General features: G+C 37.8%; 1 protein-coding gene across 3 annotated transcripts in view; it reads right to left on the reverse strand.

The window, feature by feature from the left end:
- Positions 1-1,057: 1,057 nt before the first annotated feature.
- HNMT (histamine N-methyltransferase) overlaps positions 1,058-27,821 on the reverse strand; it is a 32,483-nt gene continuing 5,719 nt past the window's right edge. The window contains exons 1-6 of one of the 3 annotated variants that reach the window (XM_073807744.1): positions 18,742-18,970; positions 12,958-12,982; positions 10,181-10,288; positions 9,013-9,143; positions 5,599-5,692; positions 1,058-1,833 (exon numbers count right to left, since the gene is read on the reverse strand). In XM_073807744.1, coding sequence (XP_073663845.1) covers positions 1,478-1,833; positions 5,599-5,692; positions 9,013-9,143; positions 10,181-10,288; positions 12,958-12,982; positions 18,742-18,792 — 765 coding nt within the window. In that variant the 5' untranslated portion in view covers positions 18,793-18,970 and the 3' untranslated portion in view covers positions 1,058-1,477. Of the gene's footprint in view, positions 1,834-5,598; positions 5,693-9,012; positions 9,144-10,180; positions 10,289-12,957; positions 12,983-18,741; positions 18,971-26,308; positions 26,362-27,821 lie in introns of those variants that run through there. The other 2 variants (XM_004317531.3, XM_019925509.3) reach the window with 2 other exon arrangements.

Genomic DNA, 27,821 nt, shown 5'->3' on the forward strand with positions numbered 1-27,821 from the left:
CTAACAGGGAGTAGTAATTATTTACTTATATTTTTAAAATATATGTATTTATTAATTATAAAATTACTTAATTAAGAGGTGTGCTTTTTTTAAGAATGATAGATGCTTATTATTAAAGATAATATAAAGATTATCAAAAACTTTTCAAAAATCCTCTGAAATACTACTGTTAAAGATGATTTTTTAAAAAATATATTTATTTATTTTATTTTATTTTTGGCTGTGTTGGGTCTTCATTGCTGTGAGCGTGCTTTCTCTAGTTGTGGCGAGCGGGGGCTACGCTTCGTTGTGGTGGCTTCTCCTGCTGCGGAGCACAGGCTCCAGGCGCGTGGGCTTCAGTAGTTGTGGCTCGCAGGCTCCAGAGCGCAGGCTCAGCAGCTGTACCACACGGGCCCAGCTGCTCCGTAGCATGTGGGATCCTCCCAGACCAAAGCTCAAACACATGTCCCCTGCATTGGCAGGTGGATTCTTAACCACTGTGCCACGAGGGAAGCCCTAAAGATGATCCTTGATCTTAGAGGAGATCTTAAGACAGAGGGGCATGGGGATGATGGAGTATTGAAATAGACTCAAGTGTTTTCAAGAAATTTAGTGAATGATAAAAGGTGTATTTTAAGTCAATTTTTTTTTTTTTGTCAGTTGTGTTGATATAGATGGGTTGGTTTTTTTTTGAGGAAAATCAGCTTGTTCTCAACTCACTCTTGATAGTTATGTAAACTTCAAACATATCAAAGATTTTTTTACAGTGAAATTATAAAATTATTATGATTAAATATGTTAATATTTGAAAACCTTGGTTTTAGGAAGTCTTTTAAAATGTGTCAGAAGTCCAGAAATTAAAAAAGGAAAAAAAACTAAATTTGACTGAATAAAGTAGAAAAACTTCAGTATAGCAGAAAACAAACAAAACACTACAAAATCATAGACAAAATTAAAAGAGAAAACAAAGTGGGAGGAAATGACAGCACATAACAAAGTTAATTAGAGTAATCTATAAAAATAAGAAACTACAATAAAGAAATGCACATAGAGAAATACTTCTTCACAGAAGAGGAAAAATCAATAAACATATGCTTTCTTAATGTCCAAGGTATCAATAAGCATATACTTTATTAGTATTTTAAAAATCCATAGCACATATTTTATTAGTATTCCAGGAAATTCCATTATAATCAACAAATGCAAAGGGTTTTATTGTCAATAAGCCCGTGAAACTTAGTTGTCTCATTTTTCCAGATTATGTGGTGTGTAGACAGCATGTAGTCTCTTTACCGATAGAAGGGATGGGATAAGACCAGCAGTGTCATGTATGATTCCACAGGGAAGTCCAAGAATATCTTGGGATTTTCTAGATTTTGCATATCAGAGAAAATGCTCTGTTTATATTATGAGATATATTTATAATTTTAATGCACAAATAAGTGAATATCAAAATTGTTCAAACTATAGTTTTTGAATACATTCTCATGGTGGACATTTATGCCTCAGCCACTATGAAACTCAGACTGTTATTGAAAAGAACCTTTCCCTCTTTCTTTACACTGAATTCAGGCTCTTGTAGATCTTTCATAATTTCTGCTTTGAGATCAGGTGGTGCTGTTGTACTAAAGTTCCAGGTTTCTGTCAAAAAATCCCAAAGCAGGTCTCCATTTTCATTGCCATCAATAAAACAGTCAGATATGTCCATGGTAGACAGAAGGTCATAACACTCATACTTAATCCCCAACTTGTCCAGCATCTGCATGAGGTCAGATGACGTGACACACTGGCAGAGGTCATCCCGGGGTAAGTGAGATCCGTACTTTTTCCATAGCTTGTCCCAGCCACTGGTTCCTGTGCAACAGAACAAAATTCATGCTTTCAGCTATTCTTCTTTTCCTTTACCTACTCTGCCAACCAGTACACTAGATGCTTGGAATAGAGCAGTCAATTTAAAAGAAAGAAATTCTTGCCTTTGTGTAGCTCAGTTCAAGGAGTGAAGGGGGTGGGAGGAGAGAAAGTTAAATAAGTAAATAAATCATATATCAGATGGTGCAGAGTGCTAATGAAAAACAAATCAGAGCAAGGAATAAGGGGGATCAAAGAGTTGGATGGGTTGCTGTTTTATATCAGGTGGTCGCAGATAGTCTCTCTAATAATGTGACATTTGAGCAGAGACATGACAGCAATCCACACAGATATCAGAGAGAAGATTACTCCAGGTAGAGAGAAGAGCAACTGCAAGGGACCTGAAGCAGGAACAGGCTTGGCATGTTAAGAACTAGCCAGGAAGCCAGTGAGATTGGAATTGAGTGAACACAGGGGAGCGTGGAAGGAGAGGAGGTTGTATGGGTGATGGTGAGGAGTAGACTGGGTGCTAAATCATATGGAAAAAGATGAGAAGCCATTGTAGTGTGGTCTAATAGAACTTTCTGGACTCTTGGACATGTTCCATATTTGCGTTGTCCAGTATCGTAGCCAGTAACCACTTTATGGTTATGGAACATGTAAACTGTGGCTAGTGTGACTAAGGGAGTGAATTTTAAGTGTTACTTCATCTTGATTCATTTCACTTTCAGTAGCCAACTGTGGCTTCCATATTGGACAACACAATATTAGAGTGACTTAACCTGATTTGCATTTTCATAAGGTCACTCTGGCCACACAGATGGACTATTCTGTATTGAGAATAGACTATAGGGGCGTAAGGACAGATCAGGAAGAACAGTAAGAAAGCTACTGCAATAATCTGGGTGTTAGATGATGTTACGTTGCACCAGCAAGATTGGAGGTGATGAGAAGTGGTTGAATTTTTTATATATTACACTCCTAGATCCAATGCCATTTGCTAATGATTTGGATATTGTTAACAATAATAATTTGGATAGTGAAAGAAAGAAAAGAATCAGTGATGATCCCAGTCATTTTGGCCCAAGCATCTGAAAAGAGAAAATTGCCATTATTGGAAATGGGAAGAATGAGGGAGGAACATGTTTAAATGTGTTATCAGGCATCTGGTTTCGGAGACATAAGGTTGAGGTCCCCGTTGGACATTCAGGTGGTGATAGGAGGAAGGCAGTTGTTTATGTTAGTCTGGTTCAGAGGAAAGGGTCTAAGAGTAAAAATTGAAATAGAAAGAAAGAGCACAGCAAATACAATGATAGTTTACCCAGACCAAAGATGGGGTGGCCTCTCATGTCTATACAATTACAGGATGCTGCCTTGGACAGCAACAACTAGGTTGAGTCCTAAAAATGTTGTCCCCAGCTTTAGAAGATATAACAACTTAACAACACTGTTGTTAAGATGGGTTTATAGGTGCACGGGTTTATCTAGGTCAGAGAGGCAGAGCAAAAGGGAGTTAAACTGCTCTAGGTAACACATAAGAGGGGTAGAAGGGGGAAGTAAGGAGCTGGTATCTTAGGAAGAGCACGGAGTTAAGAGGGTTGTGTGTTACCAGTGTTTTCCTCTTTGGGATACCTGCCTCCCACTGCTGTGTGCAGTAATGAAAAATTGTAAGCTGTGTGCTGAAAAAGTTAGTAAAACATCTCCACCGTCAAACTACAGAATGAATAAGTTTTGACTCAAAATACCTTTTTTTATGAAAGCTAACTGGTTTTTGCACTTTTACTCCCTTTCTTTGATTTGTTTTTCCCCATGAGTGTATATAGACATAGTACCTGTGAACTAAATGTATGCATAGATGCCGTATTATGTAGGTATGATTATCTGGAAATAGGCCTTGCACGAACTAAGACTCACAGACCAAGTTCACACAGCTAGGAAGCGCCTCAGCATTCTTGATTTTATGTCTCATCCTGCATTTCACTGGACCTGTTTTGGTTTGCGCGTATCCTGATGCCAATGAACCACGGATTCTATTAACGTATTCATGATGTAGCCAGCAGAATACTGTATCCATAAGGGCACTTAGTCCATTCTCAGTTGCTTGTAGACTGCTCATTCCACTTCCTAAACCTTAGGCTGGCTTTTTCTTATTGGTAGGCATAGACTCATAGAGAGCTGCCTTCTGACACTCCAATACTTGACTTCTGAAAATATTTAAGCATAAACCAAATATATATAACAGTAGATCTTCATTTGATATGAAATATATCCTAAAATCAAACATATATGACTACTGGATGAATTGCTATTTCTGTCTGCAACACCGTTTCTTTATTATTGACACAGATTATCAAGAATAGACTGCCCTCAGTGTTGATAACTAAATTGACTTCTGTATTCCTAAATGCAGTACAAAGTGCTTTACCCAAGTGTCCTAATTTAGAGAGAGGTTGGTGGGAAACATCCAGTTTACAGAAGCCCTTCTAAATGGTAAGATAGAACTCTCCCACACAAATGAGTATTTTTAACTAACCTGAGATAAAAATAGTATATCAAATGTTCCCTTAGAGAAGAGGTTGTGTACAGGAACTCTCATTTGCCAAACTCCCACATGAGTTCAAACCCAGGATTATAGGCAACAGCTATGTTTGCCATCCTTAAAGCCATTCCTCATATTTAAGAATACATGGGAACTTCCCTGGTGGCGCAGTGGTTGAGAATCCACCTGCCAGTGCAGGGGACACAGGTTCGAGCCCTGGTCCGGGAAGATCCCACATGCTGGGGAGCAACTAAGCCCATGCACCACAACTACTGAGCCTGTACTCTAGAGCCCGTGAGCCACAACTACTGAGCTCTGGCGCCACAGCTACTGAAGCCCGCGCACCACAGCGAAGAGTAACCCCCGCTCGTAGCAATTAGAGAAAGCCCACGGCCAGCAACGAAGACCCAATGCAGCCAAAAATAAATAAATTTATAAAGAAAAGAATAAATGCATTTTGCGACCTATGGTTTCTGAGTACAGGGTCTGGTATAAGCTTAGGGAGATAGAGGCTGCTGTGTACGTGCAGTGAACCTGCCTAGCACTGTGTGGACAATCCACAAAGACTGCTGAATGAAAGAAGTAATGAATTAATGCATGCAACAATGTCAGTGTTTCATTTGCTAATCTGTTTACTTATGTTCTCTGTGTGGTACTTATTGTATCATTGGAAACAACATGACATGATCAAATGCCTTCTTTGGAAAATAACACGACAACACAAAACAAAACAAGGGGACCATTTTGGATACTTATTTGAGAAAACCTAAATGAACATTGATAATGGCTCTAGAAATGCAAATTAATCAAATAGGATAGTGTCCCAAATATTTAAACCTTTATTTTATTGATATTTATTAATAAACATCACAGAAGAGAAAGACATTCAAGAGACAAAAAGGAGGTAAATAGAAATATTTACTATTTTTAGTCTCATTAAAAACATTCCTATCCGTTGTATTTGCTGTATGTTAAATGAATATTTTTTATATAGAGACAACAAGGATATATTTGCTCGAGAGAAAGAAGTAAACAGACATTCAGTTCCACTGGAACTCCTAAATGGAAAGCTGTTGAGAAGGATTTTCCTAATACTGTGTTAATTAATTGACTCTGATCAGAAGCCAAATCAGGAATTTCATAATGAAGATGAAATATACCAGCTGCCTGCAAACACATGTATCCATGCACTATCACTGTTTCAAAATTCAGGCTGAAGGAAAATAACTTACCGGACACAAGAGTAATGAGAATCTTAGCACCGGTAGCTAAGAGACTATGGAAGAATTTCAGGGTGCCTGGGATGTCTTTTACATAATACAGCATCTAGAAGTGAAGGAAGAGAGAAACGAGATGCTTTTCTATGTCAATGTCTTTGTCGCTTGGACTAAATACTCACTAGAAGGTTTGATGTTCAAGTTGAGTGGATTTTTATTCAACAAAACACTTAAGAAATTTAAAAATTAAAGATGTTATATATAGACATAGAATAATAGTGTGAGAAAATATTTGGGGAGAGGGGAAACTATGGTATTTACTCAACTAGAGTCAAACAGCTTAAACTTTACTCTTTCTGGCTTCATTAACACAGACATTTATAGCTCGAGACAGTCTGCATTCCACATGGGGGCACTGAATTCTAATGCTCACTTTATATTTTGTGAGTTTTAGTAGTTCTGGGCAAAAATGGTGCTGGCACCGTAGAAACATTCCATTTCATGGAGCGTTGCTTTAAAATTAAGCCCTTTGCACTAGCTTCACCGTAGGCTCACAGATGATTTTTTTAAAATCATGGAAAATGTGACAGGTTTTGATGTTGACAGATTCTCTAGGGAAATGGACTGGATAAAGCCTAAAGTTACATGCATGGTTCCAGGGTGCTAGGAGTCAGCCCACCCTTTTTTTTTTTTTTAATAGATCTTTATTGGAGTATAATTGCTTCACAATACCGTGTTAGTTTCTGTTGCACAACAAAGCGAATCAGCCATAAGCCTACCTATGTCCCCATATCCCCTCCCTCCCATCCTCCCTATCCCACCCCTCTAGATGGTCACAAAGCACCCAGCTGATCTCCCTGTGCTATGCGGCTGCTTCCCACCAGCCAACTATTTTACATTCGGTAGTGTATATATGTCGATGCTACTCTCACTTTGCCCCAGCTTTGCCCTCCCACCCTGTGTCCTCAAGTCCATTCTCTATGTCTACCTCTTTATTCCTACCCTGCAACTAGGTTCACCAGTAGCTTTTTTTTTTTTAATATTCCATATATATGTGTTAGCATACGGTATTTGTTTTTCTCTTTCTGACCCAGAGTGAAGTAAGCCCACCCATTTTTAATAACTGAACCATCTCTGGTGAAGGTGAAGTGCAGGGAGAGAGAGGTCTTTCCACTCAACACGATAGAGCTTGGAATTAAAGATTGGCAGTAGAAAATTTTCCCTAAGGACTTACATCCCTGGAACCTACCCCCATAGACACTTCTTACCTCTCATCTTCAGCTCTCTTAAACAAGAATTCAATGCTTTATGTAGATGCCATGATAGAATTTATTGCGTAAAGCATAAACAACCTAAACTATGCCCCTCTCACACAAATGAATGAAATACAGTGGAGCTGCACACAGCTTGTGCAGCGTCACAGGCCATATTTAGTATCATGTCACTCCATGCTGTTCATCACAGGGACCATACATAGACAGGCACCCAGATGCAGCCACAAGATGGCTAACCATCCCTGACATGACCTGGCTGAAAAGAGGAGGCGGGTCATAGCAGATGCTCTGAAATTTGATCTAATAGACACAGAAGCTCTGCAGTTGATTATGAATATCAAGTTGAAGGATGTCATGAGAATGCTAGGACCGCAAGGAGCAATAGAGAGACAGAGAAATAGCACAGAAAAATGCAGAGTAGATGGAGAGGGACAGAGGAGTAATGCAGAGGAAGCAGAGTTGCTGTAAGAAAGAAAGAACAGACGTGGAGCTTTTGAGAGAAACTGGTGAATGATCTCTGAAGCTGCAACATTATATAAGAATTATATATAGATATAAATATAGATATAGATATAAATATAGTTATAGTTATAGATCTATTTAAGTAGCTAGATAGTGCAGCAGCTGCCATGAATTCTGTACACTAAAGAGAACAGTCTCACATATATTTTTCATTTTGTTTTATGTCATATTCCCTTATTTATAGCATTCACTGGTATGTTTGTAGAATACAGATCTTTTTAAATGCTAAAAAAAAAAAAAAAAGAAGAATTTTATAAGAATGGGATCCAGAGCATATGTGGAGGGACTGGCTTTTGATAAAGGGAGGCTTTTGTAATAAGGGGAAAGAAAGACATGGTGCGTACAGGTGCAGCTATGTTTGTAGATTTGGAGAGTGAAAGATGATTTTCTACCTGATGGTTTCTCTTTTTGCTACAGAATAGGACGTGAGGTCATCAGTTGGAAATGAGTGGTGGAGGAGGGATTACAGGAGGTATAAGGAGAGAGAGGGAGGTATGAGATAGTTATACAGGTGACCCTTGAACAAGGCAGGGGTTAGGAACACCAACGCTCTGTGCACAAATATTTACACATAACACAGAGTTGGCCCTCCCTGTATGCAGTTTCTCTGTTTCTGGGGTTCTGCGTCCAGTCATGTAGCATTTATTATTGAAAAAATCCACATATAAGTGGACCCACGCAGTTCGAACCCGTGTTGTTCAAGGGCCAGCTGTTTGAGAAGGTGGGAAAGTAAGTCTAGTAGAGAAACATAGGTTTGCTGAGCAATGTTAGGACTCCCTTATAGGTAAAAGATTTTGTCCGCTAAGAAAGCAAAGATGTAGGATTGCCTGGATATTGCTGATCTTGGAGTCATTTCTTCCTATGATTTTAAAAACTTTATTCCTTTGGGATGACTGTGCTTGTGGACTATAGAAAGCAAAAAGCATCTTGTTGTTCATCGTGGTATTTCTAAAATATACACATCTTTTAATGGTAGCCAACACCCAAAGGCTATACACCTATATGCTATCCAGATATGTCAGTGACCTCTGGAAGTATGTCCCCATACCACCTACTGAATTGTCTCCCCCTTTCCAAGAAATACACTATCGTATTTCTAAGAAATACACTATCATATTTCTAAGAAATACACTATAAGTGCTGGACCATGGAAATAAATTCCTATGTAATGACTGACTAATGTCAGTAACACTTTGTTGACCTGAGAAATCATCTAGCCTGCCCTTCTGTCATGTGCACACGAGCCAGGTCATCAAAAGAAGGGAAAAACAGAGGATTCAGAAAAACTCTGGGATGTTGGTCCATCCAGACCATTAGAGTTACTGGAGAATTGTGTTAGGATGTGTTACACTCTACTATCTATGAACTTTCAATCCCACAAAAGTTAAGCCAGCATTGAAAAAAAATCAGTAACTATGGGGGTATTTTGCATAGAGAAAACTGGGTTTTTAAATGTTACAGAGAATCTCTTAGTATTGTCAACATCTTTAACTTCAATTTGGACAGATAATGGTCACTTGTAAAATCAGAAATCAGATTTTCATTTTTCTTTTTAAAGTTAAAATATTAGGTACTCTGAAATATTTCTGAAAAATCTTTCTTCTGAGAGTGTATAACAATAAATATTTCTTACCTGAATCATATGAATAAAGTCCCACTTCTGAAGTTCTTTTTTCTCCATCATTCTATTTTGATATTCAGATGATGTCTCCTTATGCCAAGTAAACTTTATGTTCTCGAGGTTTGATGTCTTGGCTACAAGCTCTAAAATACGGAGAAGAGGTGGCACACCATCAATTTTAACTGCAAATTCGGAACCCATTTCCATTTAGAATTTTAATGCAATCAGTGTTATATACATAGCAGATAGAAAGCACATTTTTCTTTTTTATAAATCTCCAGAAGACCAAAGAGTTCATCCTCATTTTTCCTCTAGTGTTAAATGAAATTAGAGAATGGAGTCAATAAGAAATAATTATGAGAATCCTGATCAGACGTAGGTACTATTATCTTGGTGTTAATGGGAAATCAACTGGTGAATTTTATCAATGGAAAATTGATGTAAGACAGGTGATATGATTCTGTAAGTCAGGAATCAGCAAACCATGGCATGGGCCATATCTTCCCACCACCTATTTTTAAATAGACTGCAAGCTAAAAATATACACTACTTTCTGATTTCATGCTTCTTTCATATCTTGTGCCATTACACTTTTAAATGGTTGAACAAAATCAAAAGAAGAAGAATACTTCATGATAGGTAAAAATGATATAAAATGCAGATTTTAGTGTTTATAAAGTTTTACTGCAACATACCCACACTCATTAGTGTATGTATTGTCTATGGCTGCTTTGGGGCTCCAGTGGCAGAGCTGATTAGTTGTGACAGAGACCATCTAAGTCTAAAATACTTACTCTATGGCCCTTTTTAAAGAAAAGTTTCCTGATTCCTGCTGTAAGCAATGAAACGTAAGCTCTTTAAGGGCAAGGATTCTGTTTAAATACCTCTGAATGAATTAATGACTCTGTCTCTAAGAATAAATATCAAAAATAATAGTTGACGACCAGGGGAGGGATGGAGAGTCAGTAAAAAAAAAAGGGGGGGGGGATTCTCATCACTATTTATATTCTGAGATGTTTCGTCATTCCTGCCAAGAAAACAAATTCATCAGGTTCTTCTCTCAATAAGTTTACAAAGAACATACCACAGCAGCTGTGTTGTTAATGATTGAAGGGCCGCGTTTGGGATGACAGGCCTTTCAGAACAGAATTTGATCTACAGCACCATGGATTACAAGTACCTTTGTACTTGGAGATTTGTTCAGTACTTGGTTCAACCACTTCAGTGTTGATACTAACTCCTGGGTATTGAGCCTGCACTTTGGAGAGGATATGAAGATCAATTTCACCTGGAAGGAAAGCATAGGGAACAGATCACCTCAGTCCAGAAAGAAATGAGTCAGAATAATTTGAACGAGTCTATTATCTCTAGGAAAGCCCAGCATAAATAAAGAATAATACTCAGCTGTTGCCCTGCCACAGTGTCTATGATGCAGAACAGCTAAGTTGTAAGTAGGAAGAATAATGTGATTTGAGGAGGGCTATGATTGCTATTCATTCATTCATTCATTCATATAGCCTTCATTTAATATGAATTATTATATTACAGTAAGCCTGAGATGCCCTTCGTTATAGGATGCAAACAGCTCTTCTTTATATGTCACTAAATCAGAAAAAACACTGTCAATTATAATTTTAAGATTTCATCAACTGGAAGATGTATATCAATTTCAGAGATGTTAAGTATGAAAAAAACATGCCATAGAATTGATAAATTAGGCTAGGCCAGATGCATAGAAAATATATGTCACATACAAAATATGTCAGGTATAAAAAAGGATAAAAAAGTATATCAGACATGTGCCCTCAAAAACACCATGGTCTAGTGGTATAGACAGACATGGAAAGAACTCTGGCTGGGTTGGACCAAGGTGGGAAGGAGAAAGGAGACAGTGAGGGAGAGGATGGGAGGAGAGGCCAGAGAGAGGGAAAGCTTCATGGCAGATCACTCCTGAGTTCCCTGTTACAGGGTAAGTGGAAGTTAGCCCAGGGACTTCTGGGGAAATGGGAATTGCAGGTAGAGAGGACAGGAAGTCAGGAAACAGAATCGTATATGTGGGACTACTGGCAATTCAGAGTTTTGGAATGTTAGGCAAGGCAGTGTCTCCATGCAAGAGGTGATCCCAGAGAGGTAAATGGAGAGGAAGTTATGGCAGAATTGATATTCATGCATTAGTTCATGCACCAATGATTGATTATTTACTATGTGCCAGGCACTACACCAGGCTTTAGCAAATGATGATAAGAGGAGCAAATAGATACCTGCCCTGATGAAAATTTAGCCTGTAGGTGACTATGTAAGAGAGACAGATGACGGTAAGTTGGATAGACTTGAGTTCCAAACCTGTCTGACCCGCTTACTTGGTATCATGACCTTTGGAAATTTGCTTTATCTCTCCAAGGTGCATTTTCCTCATGAGAAAAACAGCAATATTAATAGTACATAGTTTATTGGGTGAGGGGATTAAATGAGGCAATGCTTATAAAGCATGGTGCAAAATAGAGTTGGCACCTAATAAATGTTAGCTGTTCGTTATTTTTATCGTTATCATTGAGTCCTTCTCTTTAAAAATCTCTCTTCTTTCCCTATTACTGATGCCTCCAAATTAAGTTTGCACTTTTATTCTCTTAGTTATCATGTTGACTTTCACTAAAACAGACTTATGTGCTGGCAAGACTAGCATATGAAAATGACATTAACAGAACCTTTACAAGGTTAGATATGGCGGGCGGAAAAAGCATAGGTCATAAGCCTGAGAGGTCTGAAAAGAAGGAGACGAGGAAGATAAATCAGGAACAAAAGATGCTAGACTTGGAAAAGAGGGCCGTCTAATGGTATAATGAGAGTCCCAAGTACTGGTAATGGGAGACAGTGGGGATTGGGGGGAGAAGATATGGGAAGGAAGTTGAAACAGAGGATGAAGAAGCCTATGTGACAGTTTTCTCCATAGCTGGACCTGACACCTTTTAGTCCTTCCTTAATCATTATTCTAGCCGTCATTTATTGGCCACCTATTATTTGTCAAACACTGTGCTAGGCACTTGACTTGAAACATCTCACTTAATCCTGACCACAATGCTATCACAAACGCCACAGTATTGTTCCCAACTAGATAAGGTGATTTGAGTAATTTGACACCGAGGGGACATTAATGTGCCTAAAGTTTACTGCATACTTGTCTGACTCCAAAGTGTTTGTTTTTCTAACAGCTTCATACTAAGAAATAGGAAAACACCAAATACTAAAAGGACATAGGAAGTTTTTCTCTACAGTAATTATTTTTGGAGGGTACAAAAGATAACTAAGGCAAAAGGCTGATAGGAAAATCTGTGGGCTAATGCGAAATAGAGAGATTCCAGCTTGCCCCAAAGGCCCAGAGGCCAAAAGTTCTGTTCTTGCCTCTATCAGCCTAGCCATATATTTTATTTTATTTTTTCTATTAACATGCAATGATTTTATTATTGTTATTTTTTAACATCTTTATTGGAGTATAACTGCTTTACAATGGTGTGTTAGTTTCTGCTTTATGTCAAAGTGAATCAGTTATACATACACATATGTCCCCATATCTCTTCCCTCTTGCATCTCCCTCCCTCCCACCCTCCCTATCCCACCCCTCTAGGTGGTCACAAAGCACCGAGCTGATCTCCCTGTGCTATGTGCCTAGCCATATATTTTAGATTAAAAAAATCATTAATTCTGAGGCTCCCAAACCCAACATTTTAAAATTCAGATAGTGGGATCTACCCAAATGGAAGAATGTATCTAGCACATCCCCAGGGCTCGTTCCAATCTTGTCCCTTTCCCAACCTGCAGAATGTTCTACCATAGAGCCACCCAGTCCCGCCTCCTATGGCAATGACAGAGGACACAATGCCAGAATTGCAATGGAGACTCGGAACCCGTAGGTTCATGTAACAACCTCTATAGAGCGTGAGCCCACGTGTGGACACGAACCTTCTGTGCGTTCACTGCTGGGTCCCTAGAAGAAATGAATGAACAACAAGAGGAGATAATGAAATTATTTCCTCAGCGGGTAGCACGTAAAATGCAGTTCTGACTTCATAAGTCAGGTGACCACACTTCTTGTTTGCCAGGGACAGTTGTACTTGCTCCTGGTGCTAATGTCCCATCTGGTTTTGTTTCCCAAGTTTCTTTAATTTCTAACAAAATATTATCACTGCAATTTTATTTTTGAAAATACTTTTTAAAAAATAACTATATTTTAAAGTTTTTTGTATTGAGATATGGTTGATTTACAATATTATATTAGTTTTCAGGTGTACAACAGAATGATTCAAAATGTTTATAGATAAGACTTCATATGTAGTTATTATAAAATATTGGCTATATTCCCTGTGCTGTTGTATAGCTTATTTACTTCATACATAGTAGTTTGTACTTCTTAATCCCCTACGTCTGTCTTGCTCCTGCCCCCTTTTCTCTCCTCACTGGTAACCACTAGTTTGTTCTCTTGGAGTCTGTTTCTGTTTTGTTATATTCATTCTTTCATTTTATTTTTTTAGATTGCACATATAGGTGATAACCAAGTATTTGTCTCTCTCTGTCTGACTTATTTCACTTAGCACAAATACCTTCTAGGTCCATCCATGTTGTTGCAAATGGCAGAAGTTCATTCTTTTTTATGGCTGAGTAATATTCCATGGTGATATATGTATCACATCTTATTTATCCATTCAACTGTTGATGAACACTTAGGTTGCTTTCGTATCTTGGCTATTGTAAGTAATACTGCTGTGAACATTGGGGTGCATGTATCTTTTCGAATTAGTGTTTTTGTTTTCTTTGGCTATATACCCAGGAGTGGAATTTCTGAATCATTTGATCTTTCTAGTTTTAGTTTTTTGAGGAATCTCCATACTGTTTTCCATAGCGGCTGCACCAATTTACATTCCTACCAACAGTGTACTAGGGTTCCCTTTTCTCCACATCCTTGCCAACATTTGTTATTCATAAACTTTTTGATGACATAAAAGAACTATTTTATAAATTGACCGATATAATAAAAACAATTTGTTCAATAAATAAATATTTCAAAAAACTGTAATAATTTTACTCCTTTTACTCCCTCCCACTCTCAGTCTTAAGAGTATCCTGGGTTTGACAATAAACAATGTCACCATGCTCGTAAGGCACTTATTTTCTGTGTTATGTTTGTTATTTATAACAGACTCTATTATTTCTTATTGTGAGATTATATATATATATATATAGAGAGAGAGAGAGAGAGAGAGAGAGAGAGGGAAAGAGAGAGAGATCTCCCATAAGACAATATATTCCTTGATCTCATACCATATGTAGTTTGCATTCTTGTATCACTCAGAAATAAGAGAAATGCATTTTAAAAAAATATATGAACCTCTTTCCCCCATAAAAGAGAGTCAGTAGAGAGGTAGTTCAGATGTTCTATAGTATTATAGTCTAAACATGTAGCATTCAGTTCTAAATAAATTTAGTTACAAATATTTTCTTGATACATCACCTATCCTGTTTACTTTCCATCCAGACATCCAAGCTTTGCTCTTTTCTTCATCTTCCCTCCCTGGCCACCTGTAAGTTTTCCTGCTAAATGTTTCTTTACTTTCTCTTTTCCATCCATACTAGCAATGTCCTTGTTTAGGCCCAAATTACCTATCTCTTGGAATACTAAAATAATAACCTAAAAGTTCAGCCTGTCTCTGCTGAACTTTGTCTCCCTCAAAGCCATCACTACAACAACCATTTAAAACCCTGAGCTAATAAGCAAGCCCAGTATTTCTGAGGTTAAACCTTCTAATGACTCATCAACTGGATTAAGTCCAAACTCCTTAACTGAGCACAGACCACCTTGCCTGCTTTCTTATTCTCATCTCTCACAACTTCATGTTTTGAAACTCGTGTCTCTAGGAACCCTGAATTTCTTGTATTTCTACGCTTCGCTCTCCCCCGCGCCCCCCCCCCCCCCCCGCCCCCGGCATCGACATCATGACTCTTCGCTACATTTTGCCTGTGCTCTCTCCTCTGCCAGGAAGACTCTCCCCTCACTGCCTCACTTCATCCGACTGACTCTTAGGCGTGAACTCTTCCACACATCGCTAACTACAGGCTTTCTCACAGAGCCTAGCAGTAGCATCAGAATCCTTCAGACAGAAGCTGCCAGTTGGGCTTCCCTGGTGGCGCAGTGGTTGGGAGTCCTCCTGCCGATGTAGGGGACGCGAGTTCGTGCCCCGTCCGGGAAGATCCCACATGCCGCGGAGCGGCTGGGCCCGTGGGCCATGGCTGCTGAGCTTGCGCGTCCGGAGCCTGTGCTCCGCAACGGGAGAGGCTGCAGCGGTGAGAGGCCCGCGTATCGAAAAAAAAAAAAAAAAAAAAAAAAGCTGCCAGTTATTTGATTGGAGTTGGCAACACAGATAAAACCTTGTGTTCCCTGATCTGAATTATTGCTTTAATGCACTTATTTTATTCACTAGCAAAGGCTTGATTCCAATGAGTTTGTTAAAAAGTATCAAGGACTCTAAAATGCTAGATTAAGCAACTGAGCAGGTTGATCATTAATCACTGAAAAGCATGTGAGGGGTTATCAGACCCTATAGTACCACGAGCCAGCAGTAAAGAGATTCAAACAACGAAAAAAAAAAAAAAAGAAAGAAAGAAGATCATTTGTTCTTTCCCGGCTGGATCCTTCTGAATAGGAGCCATAACATTATGAATGTGTTCCAGTATCAGACGTTAAATGCCCTGTAAAGGCTTTTAAAGAGCTCCCAAGCCAAACTAATACGCCAAAAGAGTGGGGAAAGTAAACTAGAAATGAATCAGTCAAATAATTCAGAAATTCTCCACAAATTCAGGGGTAAACAAAAGAAACGTGGAAGCCAGCAGTCTGCTGCTTTTATTGTGCATCGCAGAGCCTTCTGGAAATCTTAACTTTCAGGTCCAGAAAACAATATTTAAGAGGAGTAAGGGAGTACTTATTCATTTTATAGTCAGTCTCCTTTCATATATGATCTCTGGTTAGGCACTGCTTGATCATGGTTCTGGCAATTGTAGACTACTTATTGATGACATCCTAAGCCTTTAGGCCAGCAGCTGTTTGAGTTAACTAAAGCCTTATTATTGCATGTTTCCCCCTAAAGCTTTGGAACAAAATCTGCAAAGTTTCCTGTGACAAATGGAAAAATTATAGGGATTAAGCAAACTCTTTCCAATATACCATCCTTCTTTTTTTTTTTTTCTTTTCTTTCCTTCCCTCCCACACCCCCTTTTGTGACTAGCAAAGCAAATTAATGATTTTGGAGTCTGGGCATTTTATGATGATGTAACTGATTTTCTCAGTTGATCAATACGTGGAGCTTGAGCAAAGTTAGGAAAATCCAAACATGTGTCAGCATGAATCAAAAATTATTTTCTATTAGGCTGAGTTGTGGGTTGTTTTTTGTTTTGTTTTTTTGTGTTTTTTTTCTATTAGGCTGGGTTGTGGGTGTTTTGTTTTGTTTTTTCTGTTCTGTTCACTCCTGTATTATTTTCTATCCTGACTTTTTGATTTGGGAAGTTAAATGAAAACTAAATTTTTAAAATCTCCTTCCTTGCAAATCTCTTTCCTTTGTACTACTCCGTCCCTCAAATCAGCTACACCTGTAGTATGACTTCCCATGTCTCCTTTCTGACCTAAGTTGAATGTTTTACTTAATTTCACAGTCAGATATTTTTGTGGTTATAATATCTTGCTTTCATATGGGCCATATTTTAAATGCATCATACCTATATTTGAAGAACAACATATAATTGAAACCTGACAGTGGAACTTAAAAAAGTTCAAAAATAGGGAAAAGGTGGGGATATTATCTTCCAGACAACTTTTCTCCACTCCCTGAACTTCAAGGATATATTTCATGAGACAGCAGAGGAATGTTGCCTTTTTGCTTGAAATCCAAGGTCATTTGATTAAAAAGGAAAACAAAAATATGAAAAGGAAAAGTTAGAGGCTATAGAGAAAATTGAACTCAAATTTAGTATTCACTAGAAATACCTTATACAAATTTGTTACTATCTCTGCCCTTCAAATTGCATATCTGTAAATTAGGGATAATATGGTCTACTCTGCAGGGTCACTCTGACTGTTAAAGACATTATATGGAGATAATTTACCACAGTTCATGATATATAGTCATAATTCAATAAATTGAAGTTATTATACATTAACTCAACAAATATTTTTAAGCACCTACTAAATGCTAGGTTCTAATCACTGGAGATACAGCAATGAATAAAATAGACAAAAACATCCAACCGTTATGTATGATGATAAGTCCCGTGGAGAAAACCAAGGCAAAAAATAGCAAGGGGAAGCCATGAGGGGAAGCTCTGTGATTTTCAGTTGGGTGGTCATGTAAGCCTCCAGGAAAAGGTGACATTTAAGAGAAGGCTGAAGGAGACTGGGAAAGAAGGAAATGAAGATTTGCCTTTCTAAATGGGCAGTTCCATAATAAAATGACACTGTGAAAGAGCACTCATCATGTATTCGTGATGGCTTGTCTTTCTGACTGAGCTACATTCAATGAAACACAAAGCCCAGCTTGAGAACCCTGGGGCTGCCCCAAATAAGAACATCCTCCATGCCAAGAAAATGGAGGATTAAAGACTGGTCAAGTTATCTCCAGCCATTTGATTTCCGTCTATTCTTGCTTCATTTCTAATATCAAAATATATGTGAAGGGCTTCCCTGGTGGCGCAGTGGTTGAAAGTCTGCCTGCCGATGCAGGGGACGCGGGTTCGTGCCCCAGTTTGGGAAGATCCCACATGCCACGGAGCAGCTGGGCCCGCGAGCCATGGCCGCTGAACCTACGCGTCCGGAGCCTGTGCTCCGCAACGGGAGAGGCCACAACAGTGAGAGGCCTGCGTATCGCAAAAAAAAAAAAAAAAGTGAATTCTTTAGAGTATCAGCAGGAAAAATTTTATTCTATTACAGTTGCATTAAGATTACAATCTTCCTTTTTCCCTCTACTAGAGTATCAGGTACAAAAAAATTGTTTCTAGGGAGAAAAATTGCCCAGATAACTCTCTGCTTAGCGATGAAAAATAATTTCAGCTATGGGTTTGCAACCAGAACAAGAACAATCTGATTCTGAGCTGCAGTGTAAAAGATAAAAGATTCTTGACGAGATCCCTTCTCTTTTCTTTCTCTGTCTCTCTCTGTCTCTGTCTCTCTCTGTCTCTCTGTCTCTCTCTCTCTCTCTCTTTTGTCCCATGGGAGCCTCAGTATGGAGGCAGTTCTGTCAGTATGGAAAGGCAAGAGTAGAATATTAAAATAGCTGGAGAGTCTCAGGAAGGGGATTATAAATATAAATTCTGAGCCAAAAGGGCATTGCCATTTACTTTCGTGTGTCTTCCGGCTGTTGGCCCAGGAACAATACTGCCTGATTGCTTTGCAACTTCAGAAGAAAAGCCATGCTACCAAAATGTTCTATGAAACACAAACATAGAGAAAATGTCCCAAAGGGTGATGAACAGTGAAGTGTAGAGATATTTCATAAACAACTCAAAAAAGACTGCGTTTTGCCTTACCTTTCAATTTATACATTTTAAACATAAAGATATTTGCTACTTCATCACATACATAGAGAGGTAAATTCTATACCTACCATATTATGATGTTTATAAGTTATATTGAATTACCCTTAATAAAGTACCAACTTTCTTCTACCTTCTTCATGCCCAAAGACAGGATTTATAAGATGAAACTACCTGAGCTGACAAAGGTAGTCCAAGATAATCACGTAGTTGGTGTGATTTCATCAATATCAGCTTGCATCCGTGTTCTTACGCGCTCTTAACCTTCACGATCTCTAATTTGACCCTTACGCCATTGGCCCGCCACATTAATAGTGGTTAAAACACAAATGTTGCCAAGGAAAATTTTCAGCCCTAGCGTGTGTACAGTCTGAGAGCCTGTTGCCCTTGTAGGAAAAAAAGCAAGAAATAATCAACAGAAAACATCAAGGACCTGAAGGACCAGAGAGCCGACAGCCACCATCCTCTTGATCCACATCACCCTCACTCTCATCATCATGGCCACCATGTCCTCGCCGCAGCCACGGGAGAACAGATGGGCTCTGAAGAAAAGATCTGCTAAGCTACAACACAAGCGAGATTGTTCTTAAAGTATTCGTATGGGTGCAATATTATTACCGGTGAGTCAGAAATAACCAAAGGAAAATTGTCATGAAAACGTGTGTCAGAACAGTGCTTTGGGCGTCAGCCAAATAGCTGAAGGAGCTGTCAGAAGTCAGTGAGTCTATTCTTTACCATCATCTCTCGTCAACTATAAAATTATAATTTAAATTGGGTTTATTTTTCCTGTCCCTGGCTGTAAAATTAATACTATAGAAAACTCAAGACATAGAAGTGTAAAGTAAAAATAAAATAAATATCTCACTACGGGAGAAAGCAAAGGTTAATGTTTTGGTTTATTTTCTCCTAAGTTGTTTTTGTCCCCTTTGAGCAGATAATTTTCTTTAGTTTACCCATTATGATTATTATGTATATGAATTATTTTGACTTTCCCACTTGAGAGTTAAACCATGAATATATCAAAATTTATTTGAAAGTGCTATTCGTATTCTCAAAGACGGATATGTGGGATAATCAATTTCATTATTAACCTTTCATATATAATATAAATAAAAGTATCTAAAAATATATAAATGTGTGCATTTATATGTGGAAATATATATGAATATGTATTTATACATAGAAATACATTTTTATGTACAGTTTTATATGTATAGTTATACTTAGTTTTAAGTTTTTTTGCTATTCTGAGGCATCTGACAATGAACCGTGAATATTTGTGCAAAAATCTTTTTTGCAGATTAATTCCAAGAACCAGAATTAATGATTAGAATGAGATCCTTGATCTTTGGTGATATAAAACAAAACAAAACAAACAAAAAAACAGGTGTCAGACGCTAGCTGCTGAGAAAGGATGCAGGCTAAAGAACTAAAGAACATTTTCAGAGGCTCTGGGTAGGCAAGACCAGTCCAATTGTTGGAACGCTTGGAGGTGGGGGGCTGAGGTACAGGGTGGGTGGAGGATGTACAGAATCTATGAGGAGCGGCTGAAGCAGCAGCGGGGCCTGTGTTGGGACATCAGGGATTGGCTATTTACCAAGTATGTCAGTATTTTAACAACGAGCATCACAAGGGCCTTGTGTGATAGATGAATATCAGAACTGATCTTGATATATGACGCCACGCTACTTTCAGGAAAACTTCGTTTCATTTCACACTCTTACCTTTTGTACATGAAGGCTTTCATGTCACTGTAACCTCATCACTATTGCATATTTGCTTTTTAAATCTTCTCAAATTGTTCTCAGTAAAAATTTGAACTTTTCTTCAAATAGGTTTCTTATATTTTGTACTGAATATATTAGTAGCTCAGCAATCCAGTATTTTTTTTTACCACTCCTATCAGTTTGTTATTGTTAATAGAGACAAAGCCTCAGAAGACCTTGGGCATTGACCCCAATCTCTAGGACCCCCAATCCCCTTGTGGCATATATGATTAGGTTCACCATGTATAAAATGAAGATGACAGCAGGCACCCTACACCAGGGTTATGTGACTGTGTGTCTTAAATCGCAAAGTTGTATTCAATAGTGTATGTCAGGTAGAAGCATATTCATCGACTAAGAGACTGTGTCCCAAACTGGCACAAGAACTGGGAAGATACAAACTTGTCCTTCAGCAAAATTACACATAACCACATGCCACAGACTTTCTAGTACATTGTAAAATAATCAAAACTGTAAATGAAAAACACGCAGATGTTGACAAAAAAAGAAAGGTGGATCTACCATATTGCTTTCTTCCTATTTTACCTTTATCAGGCCATTACTGCATTCTTATTAATTTTAAGGCTATACAACTGAGTTTATTTGCTTTTCTAAGTATACAGTCATTTAATCTGCAGATAATGATAGTTTTGTCTTCACTCTGCTCATTATCCCCATTTTCCTGTTTCAGGCCTTATTGAATTAGCCAAAACAATCTTGTTTATTTCGGTTTTAATGACAGTGGCTCCAGTGTTGTAGCATTATGTTCACGTCTCTCCATTCTGTACTGTGTCTGTCTTTAACAGTACTTTCATGTTCACTGAAAGTTTTAAATACAATACAATGAGGTAAACTATTTCGGTAAACTTATATATGTAGAATAGTTTTTTTCAAAATAACGTAATTATGAATGCCTTTAACAATACTTTGTATCTGATGCCCCAAATTATCTGAAGTAGACAGTCCTAAATCCTACAGATTAATAATTGACTAGAGTCCATATCCTTCCAGTTATGGAATAAGTGCTAGCATGCTGCACATAAGTAAAACAGTTCTTACTCATGTCAAGTTATAAAGCAATTAGAATCCAGACAAAAATCGTCTGCATGTCTAGAAGTCCTATTTAAACTCTACTTCTTCAATATAACAAAACATGGTGTTAGCCACACCGCTCTGAAGAAATGCCTACCTCTTTCTAGAAGGTTACTCATAAGATCATAGATTTTCTGGACTGAAAGCACCTTCAGTGGCCCAAACACCCAAGAAATCAGTGCCTGATTCCTTTCCATAGCACATGTGCAAAGTGTTTTTCCAGCCTAAGCTAGTACTCCTAGAGTGACTGCTCTTTATAACCCAAGATGTGTGCTTTCATTTCTGAACAGGTTTGATCATTAGTAAATTCTAATACCGAACAAAGAAATCTCTCTCTTTTAACCACTGGCCCTTTAGGGGCAAATATTCTGTGGTTTGCTCAATAGGAAATATCTGCAGATGGCAATAAGCACATTCAAATTCTTTTTTTCTAGGCAAAAAAAATCCCCCAATTCCCTGTATTTCCCCAGTCATTCCTTAGTTGCTGATACAGACTGTTGGCTTACTCTAGACCATTGGAAACATTAACCTTTGCTTGCTACCAGCTCCTGCTTCTAAACTGGGTACACTGGCTCTTCCAGTTCTTGCCTTAATTACATTTTTCTATTTCTATCCACCTAGCTTAAACTTCAGGGTCACCTTAACATGCCATTTATGAAAGGAAACAAGATTAATAATCTGATAAAATTAGATTTTCAAATAGCTGGTCATTACTAAATACCGAATCTCTCTTTTGCCAAGTCGACAGTTAACTTTTATATCTGTTTAGTACAGCTTGTTGGACTAGACTACAATCAAGAGACCTGGGTTTTATTCTGCCTTGATGGTTCTCAGGCTTCTTGTTTGTAGAATGAGGGTATTGATGGTCTCTAAATTTTCTTCTATTGTTTAATCTCTGTAGTAATGTTGGTGTCTATACGTTACAGAATAAGAAAACAACCTAACTCAACATATATCAGCATAATTATTTTCCAAAAAATGTTATAAAAGGGTTTATACCACCTGTGTTTCATATGTGAATTGCTTCAGTGGATTAAAAATTTATCTATATATACACTATTATATAAGTTATGACACCTGAGTTGGTACATAATAGGTTAATAAAAATAAAAGTAGAGAGCTGGATAAAATGAGATTATTTGAGTCCTGTCTAAACCTTATAAAATTTTCTGGCATTTGAACATAAGAACTGAACAACGCAGCAGATAAAGTGATTCTCCTTGAAGCAAAGCCCAGAGCAAGGAGAAAACATTGCCCATTACTGCCTTCTGGAACCTTTTTCCATGTATAAATGTGCACTGTAAATTAACAGCATTCTCCCTTACCAAAAAGAGTATGGGTTTCTTTTTCTTCATGTACCATCAAACATAAAGACAACACTCATTTAAAGTTGAGTAATGAAGAAGTTCCATTGGGTGGTTTAATTTTAGGAAGCATCAGTGTTGAAGATGGACCGAAAAAGCATGTTCTATGAGACTTGGAATACAATGCAGTTGCTCTCAATAGCTAAAAACAATTGGGAATTCCCCGGCGGTCCAGTGCTTTTACTGCCGAGGACACGGGTTCGATCCCTGGTCAGGGAACTAAGATCCCGCAAGCCGCGCAGCCAAAAAAAAAAAAAAAAAAATTGTTGAAATAAGCATGATCTGAATACTCTGAGACCTCGAATGAAGCATTCCCATTGCTCACTTTGTTTCATGAAAGTATACAAACTTATGCACATACACATACAGCGTTACACTTCTCTATTTGGCCTTTGTAAAAACTATATGGTCTATATTTCTGTACATGATTTGTTTTTCTCCTGATTTCCTCTCTTTCTTTTGTGGATACACATAATATTTATTTCAAACATTCTCCTAACATCGAATATATCATCTATGAATAACAATGCTGCTTATCAATTGTATTTCACTGATGTAGTAGATCACTTACAGAAGACATGGAAAAGTTTTCCATCAGTTTCCTTTCTTTTGAACTGCTCAGAGCCCTAATAATTGCTTGGCTTCTGAACTGAATTGCCAAACGCCTTTTTCTAAAACCTTACATTCTCTCTTAAATTATGAAATCCCTCTGCACCCAAATACCAACCTCTATAGAAGAGACAGAAGACAGATAGGGTACATAGCAGTCCCTGCTCATGCTTCTGAGAAGAAAATCAAACAGGCCCCCATAGGATATGAACATTAAGTGATATAAATGCAGCAATTTGATTTAGGGAAGTTTTTAGTTTGTTTGCTTTTGGAGTGTTTTTTCATCATGATGGTGAGAATGGTATCACCATTACAAATACAGAGAGAGTATTTGCACCAAAGATATGCAGAATAGGATCTGTAGGTATATGGACATCCAAAAGAAAACATCTAGGAAGTGAAACCAGAGAGGCCCATAAGCTAAGGCCAGAGTAGAACCCTGTAAGATGCATTATGGGAGCTGAGCACAAGGTGTCACACGGGGCCAATGGCCTCATTTGCCAGGGACTGGAGTTCAGACACTGATTTGGAAGGATACCTAAGCTGCAGGATAATGCAAAAGTCTCAGGCACACTGTAGATTGTGAAACATGCGGCGAACCCATTTCTCTAAGGCAAGTACAGGAAGTTCCTCATTATATATTTTTCTTCTGCGCATGCAGTCCTTGCAGTTAGGCAATGACAGATTATTAGATAAGCATCTCCCAGTTGGTATATAAGCACTCAGACTAACTGAGTGAGGTGTCCTTTCCCCCCAAACACTACTCTTTCATGCCAAGAACCTCTAGACCTAGGGGTTTTAAGTGCCTTGCTTTTGATTTCATGTAACTTACTTGAGCAGTGAAGACTAAGTACAGTTTGAATTTCTCTTGCAGTTCTTATGTTTCTGAGCAGTTGCTTATGAAGAGTGAGCTTAAAGGGCACCCATATTCTCTCCAAGGCAGAGCTTGTTATTAATACAATGTTAGGGCTCAGTCAGAAGAACACCAAGTACTGCTCCCTCTGTTTGGAAAAGTTCTCTATATTAGCCCCTATGTGCACCTTTATGTAAGGAATCACTGTGTGGGGCAAATATTCCTTTCTCTAGATAGCTTATAAGCATCTTGCTTGATACATTTACATTAGAAATTCAATTAACTTTATATTAAAAGGTCAATTAACTTGGCCACGGTAGAGATTGTTTTTAATTACTTTTCCTTGTAGGGCTTCTTTTCTTGTCCAAGAACAAGTGACACTATCAAATGATAGTCTCATTGCCTGTGGTTGCCTGAAATTCATTTGCAAAACGCACTGGAAATGACTGTCTTGGTTAAATGAATTAATAGGACACTCTTTGGGCAATTCATCACTCTTATAAACCTTAAGACATAAAATATCACAAGCAATAATAGAGTATTTTAGCTTAAACACACTGTATTAGATCATTCATGACAGTATCTTTCATTACCTGTCCTTGTTGGTTTCTGTTTTCTTGGTGAAAGATGATAATAACGTAAAATTATTTTAAGAGTCAGTCCTTATTACATTATATTCCAGTGTATTTTATGAAAAATGAGCAAATGATGACATCAAAAACTAGCCATCCTATTCCATTAGAGGGCTCTTGGTTATCTTTGTGTTAAGATGGGCACAATTCAACTCATTCATGTAGGATTAGAACATTACACTTAGAAGACTCAAGAGATTACCATTTGGCACTATGTGACAAGTGGTAATGTAGTGTCCACTTGTTACCAAGTTGTAACGTATACTAACCATCACTCCGTGGTTATTTCAAATGAAAACAATAATAAGGATATAAACATATGAATAATATGTTTAAACATTATATATGACTATATATTATTATATATGGATATATTATAAATAATATATGACTATATTATAGTATTAATATATCATATATATTATATAATATATATATTATTATTATGTTAACTCAGACCTCCAGATGACTAGCAGCTTAAAAGTAAAGCAAACACTACTCAGGAGTTTGATATGAGGCAAAGTCTGGAGATGAATTTTCTTGTTTTATTTTTGCAGAAAGGACCTACCTCCACCTTATAGAAGCACTTTAGAAACTAATCTATATAAATCTCACTACAAACCTATGAGACAATTCACTGTTCCCATTTTACTGATGAGCAAACTGAAGCTTATGTTTCAGCCAAGTTCACACAGTTCATTAGTGGCAGAGTCAGAAACTACACCCACATTAACCTGTCTTTCCAGACTTCCCATTTCCCCTAAGATAAAAGCACTGGCTCTAAGTAATGAGAACATGAACTGCTTACGAAAGGGAGTTGGGGAGTGTGCTGAATTCTTAGCGGGCAGCTTTAGAACTGAGCCAGAGGAAGGGAATGGTTTAGGCCAGTGCAACTCAAAAAGAGTGGGGTCACAAGAGTGTAAATTAGCTATGTCATTAAGCATATTTTTCCCCATAGCAATGCTTTCTCAATGAAAGGAGCTGTGCATTGATTTACGTTCCAGTGCACACTTATCTTCTCATGCACCAGTAATAGTTTGCAAACCATTAACCAGTCTATGGACTTTGCTTTAAGTGGCACAAGCTTAAGGAATGTCTTATGAAATTTCCCTTTTCTGTGAACAGTTAAATCATTTTGGATCAAAGGTATCCTCAAAGTTATCCTATATTTTTTCCAGTTATATAAAAAAAATAAGAAAGCCACACGTATCCATATCACAGATAATAATGAAGGCCGATGTCCTAAACGCTATAAATCTATGCGGACATTAATCTTAGTTGAAGTGGTATGTCTCTTACTAGTTTTAATAAACTAATCTCTGCCAAAAGCAAAGGAAAATGGCTTTCCTAAAGAATGAACAATATTGCTGTCAGACAGCATGATGTTTGGAGTGAAATACAAATTTTAAAATGTGTTATTCATACCTGCACCTCCACCAATGCTTAGAATCTTAATTTCAGATTTTGTGTCTCCAATCCTGAAAAAAAAAAAATTATGTAGTTTAAGAAAAATGTGCCAGGTGGTTTGTAAAATCTGATTATCAAGTCTAGTTGAAGAGAACAGACTAAAATTACAGTGAACAAAAACTAGGCCAACAAGAAAGGCCTCGATCATTTCAGTGGCTATATTGCTGTCTTCAGAAATCTTTAGAAGTAAAGGTTCCACTTATTACCAACCTTGAACTGGGAGACTTTTAGAAACAGCACTATAAACATCTCAGACGTGGGAAATAGCATGTGTTTGAAGATTGTTTGGAGAACAAAAACAGAAAAAGTGGGCCTTTGAGTCTGGTAATATAATAAGCCATTCATTGTAGATGGGAGAAAGGCTAAGGTGATTCATACTCTCTCTGATATTTGCCTTGTTTCCTTCTTCTTGCTAATTTCCTTTCAATAAACAAATGTTTATTAAACATTTATTATGTGCCTATCCTAAGCACTGATACATAAAAATGAAGAGACCACTTGGCTCTCAAGTTGAAATGTGAGACAATAAAGCCCAGTATTATGGCTCTATACAGAAATAGAGTGGAATTGATGGACTGGGATGCAACAGTAGGACTTTCTTTAAACTGATGTAAAAAAAAAAAATAAGGGGTCAGAAAAAGGACGAGGTGCACGATGACTGCCACGTTGTGAATTTGGATGACTGGGTGAAGGGTGGTATCGAAAAGGAAGCTGGACAGTATGATTTTATGGCAAGTTTTTGTTTTTTCAGTGTTTTTTTTTTTTTTTTTGATCTGAATTCAACAGACATTTGGATATGCAAGCTTGAAGCTGGGTAGGAGAGAGATCAGGACTGATGATGTATTCTGGAGAATTATCATATAGTAATGGTCGAAAGTAGGAGAATAGATTCTATCACCCAAGGGTATTGCAAAGAGAAGAGCAGTGGGATTATGACAAGATACCAACTTTTAAAAAGTCATGGGATAATGGGGGAACACACAAAGAAGACAGAGAGGAAAGCAGTAAAGCTCAGAGAGATGATAAGAGAATTAGAGAAGGAAAAGGCCATTGTACATGGCAGACTGTACTACTAAAACATAAAAAGAGGGCAACTCTCCATTGAATTTGGCAATATGAATATCTTTGATAATAGCAGCTTTAAAAGGTGGTTAAGGGCAGGAGTCAGATGGCAGTGGGATTAAAAGTGAACTCAATAAAGAAGAAGAAGATCTAGAGATTTTTGAAAAAGGATGAAAGAGTGAGAACGAAAAAGGGAGACTGCTAGAGAGGAAACATGAACTGAAAGAACGGTGCTTGTTTGTTTGTGCTTCAGGATGGTAAACAAGCCTAGTTTTTGGCTAAAGTGAAGAGCCTGCCCAGAGTAATAGGAAGAAGACAGATTGAAGCAGAGTTCTTAAGGACACTGGGAAACACAGAGTCAAGGACACCTGTGAATGAGTTGCCTTCCTCAGTTCTAATTATCTTCCAA

Source organism: Tursiops truncatus, chromosome 7 (assembly GCF_011762595.2).
Source record: "Tursiops truncatus isolate mTurTru1 chromosome 7, mTurTru1.mat.Y, whole genome shotgun sequence".
NCBI classification, from domain to species: domain Eukaryota; kingdom Metazoa; phylum Chordata; class Mammalia; order Artiodactyla; family Delphinidae; genus Tursiops; species Tursiops truncatus.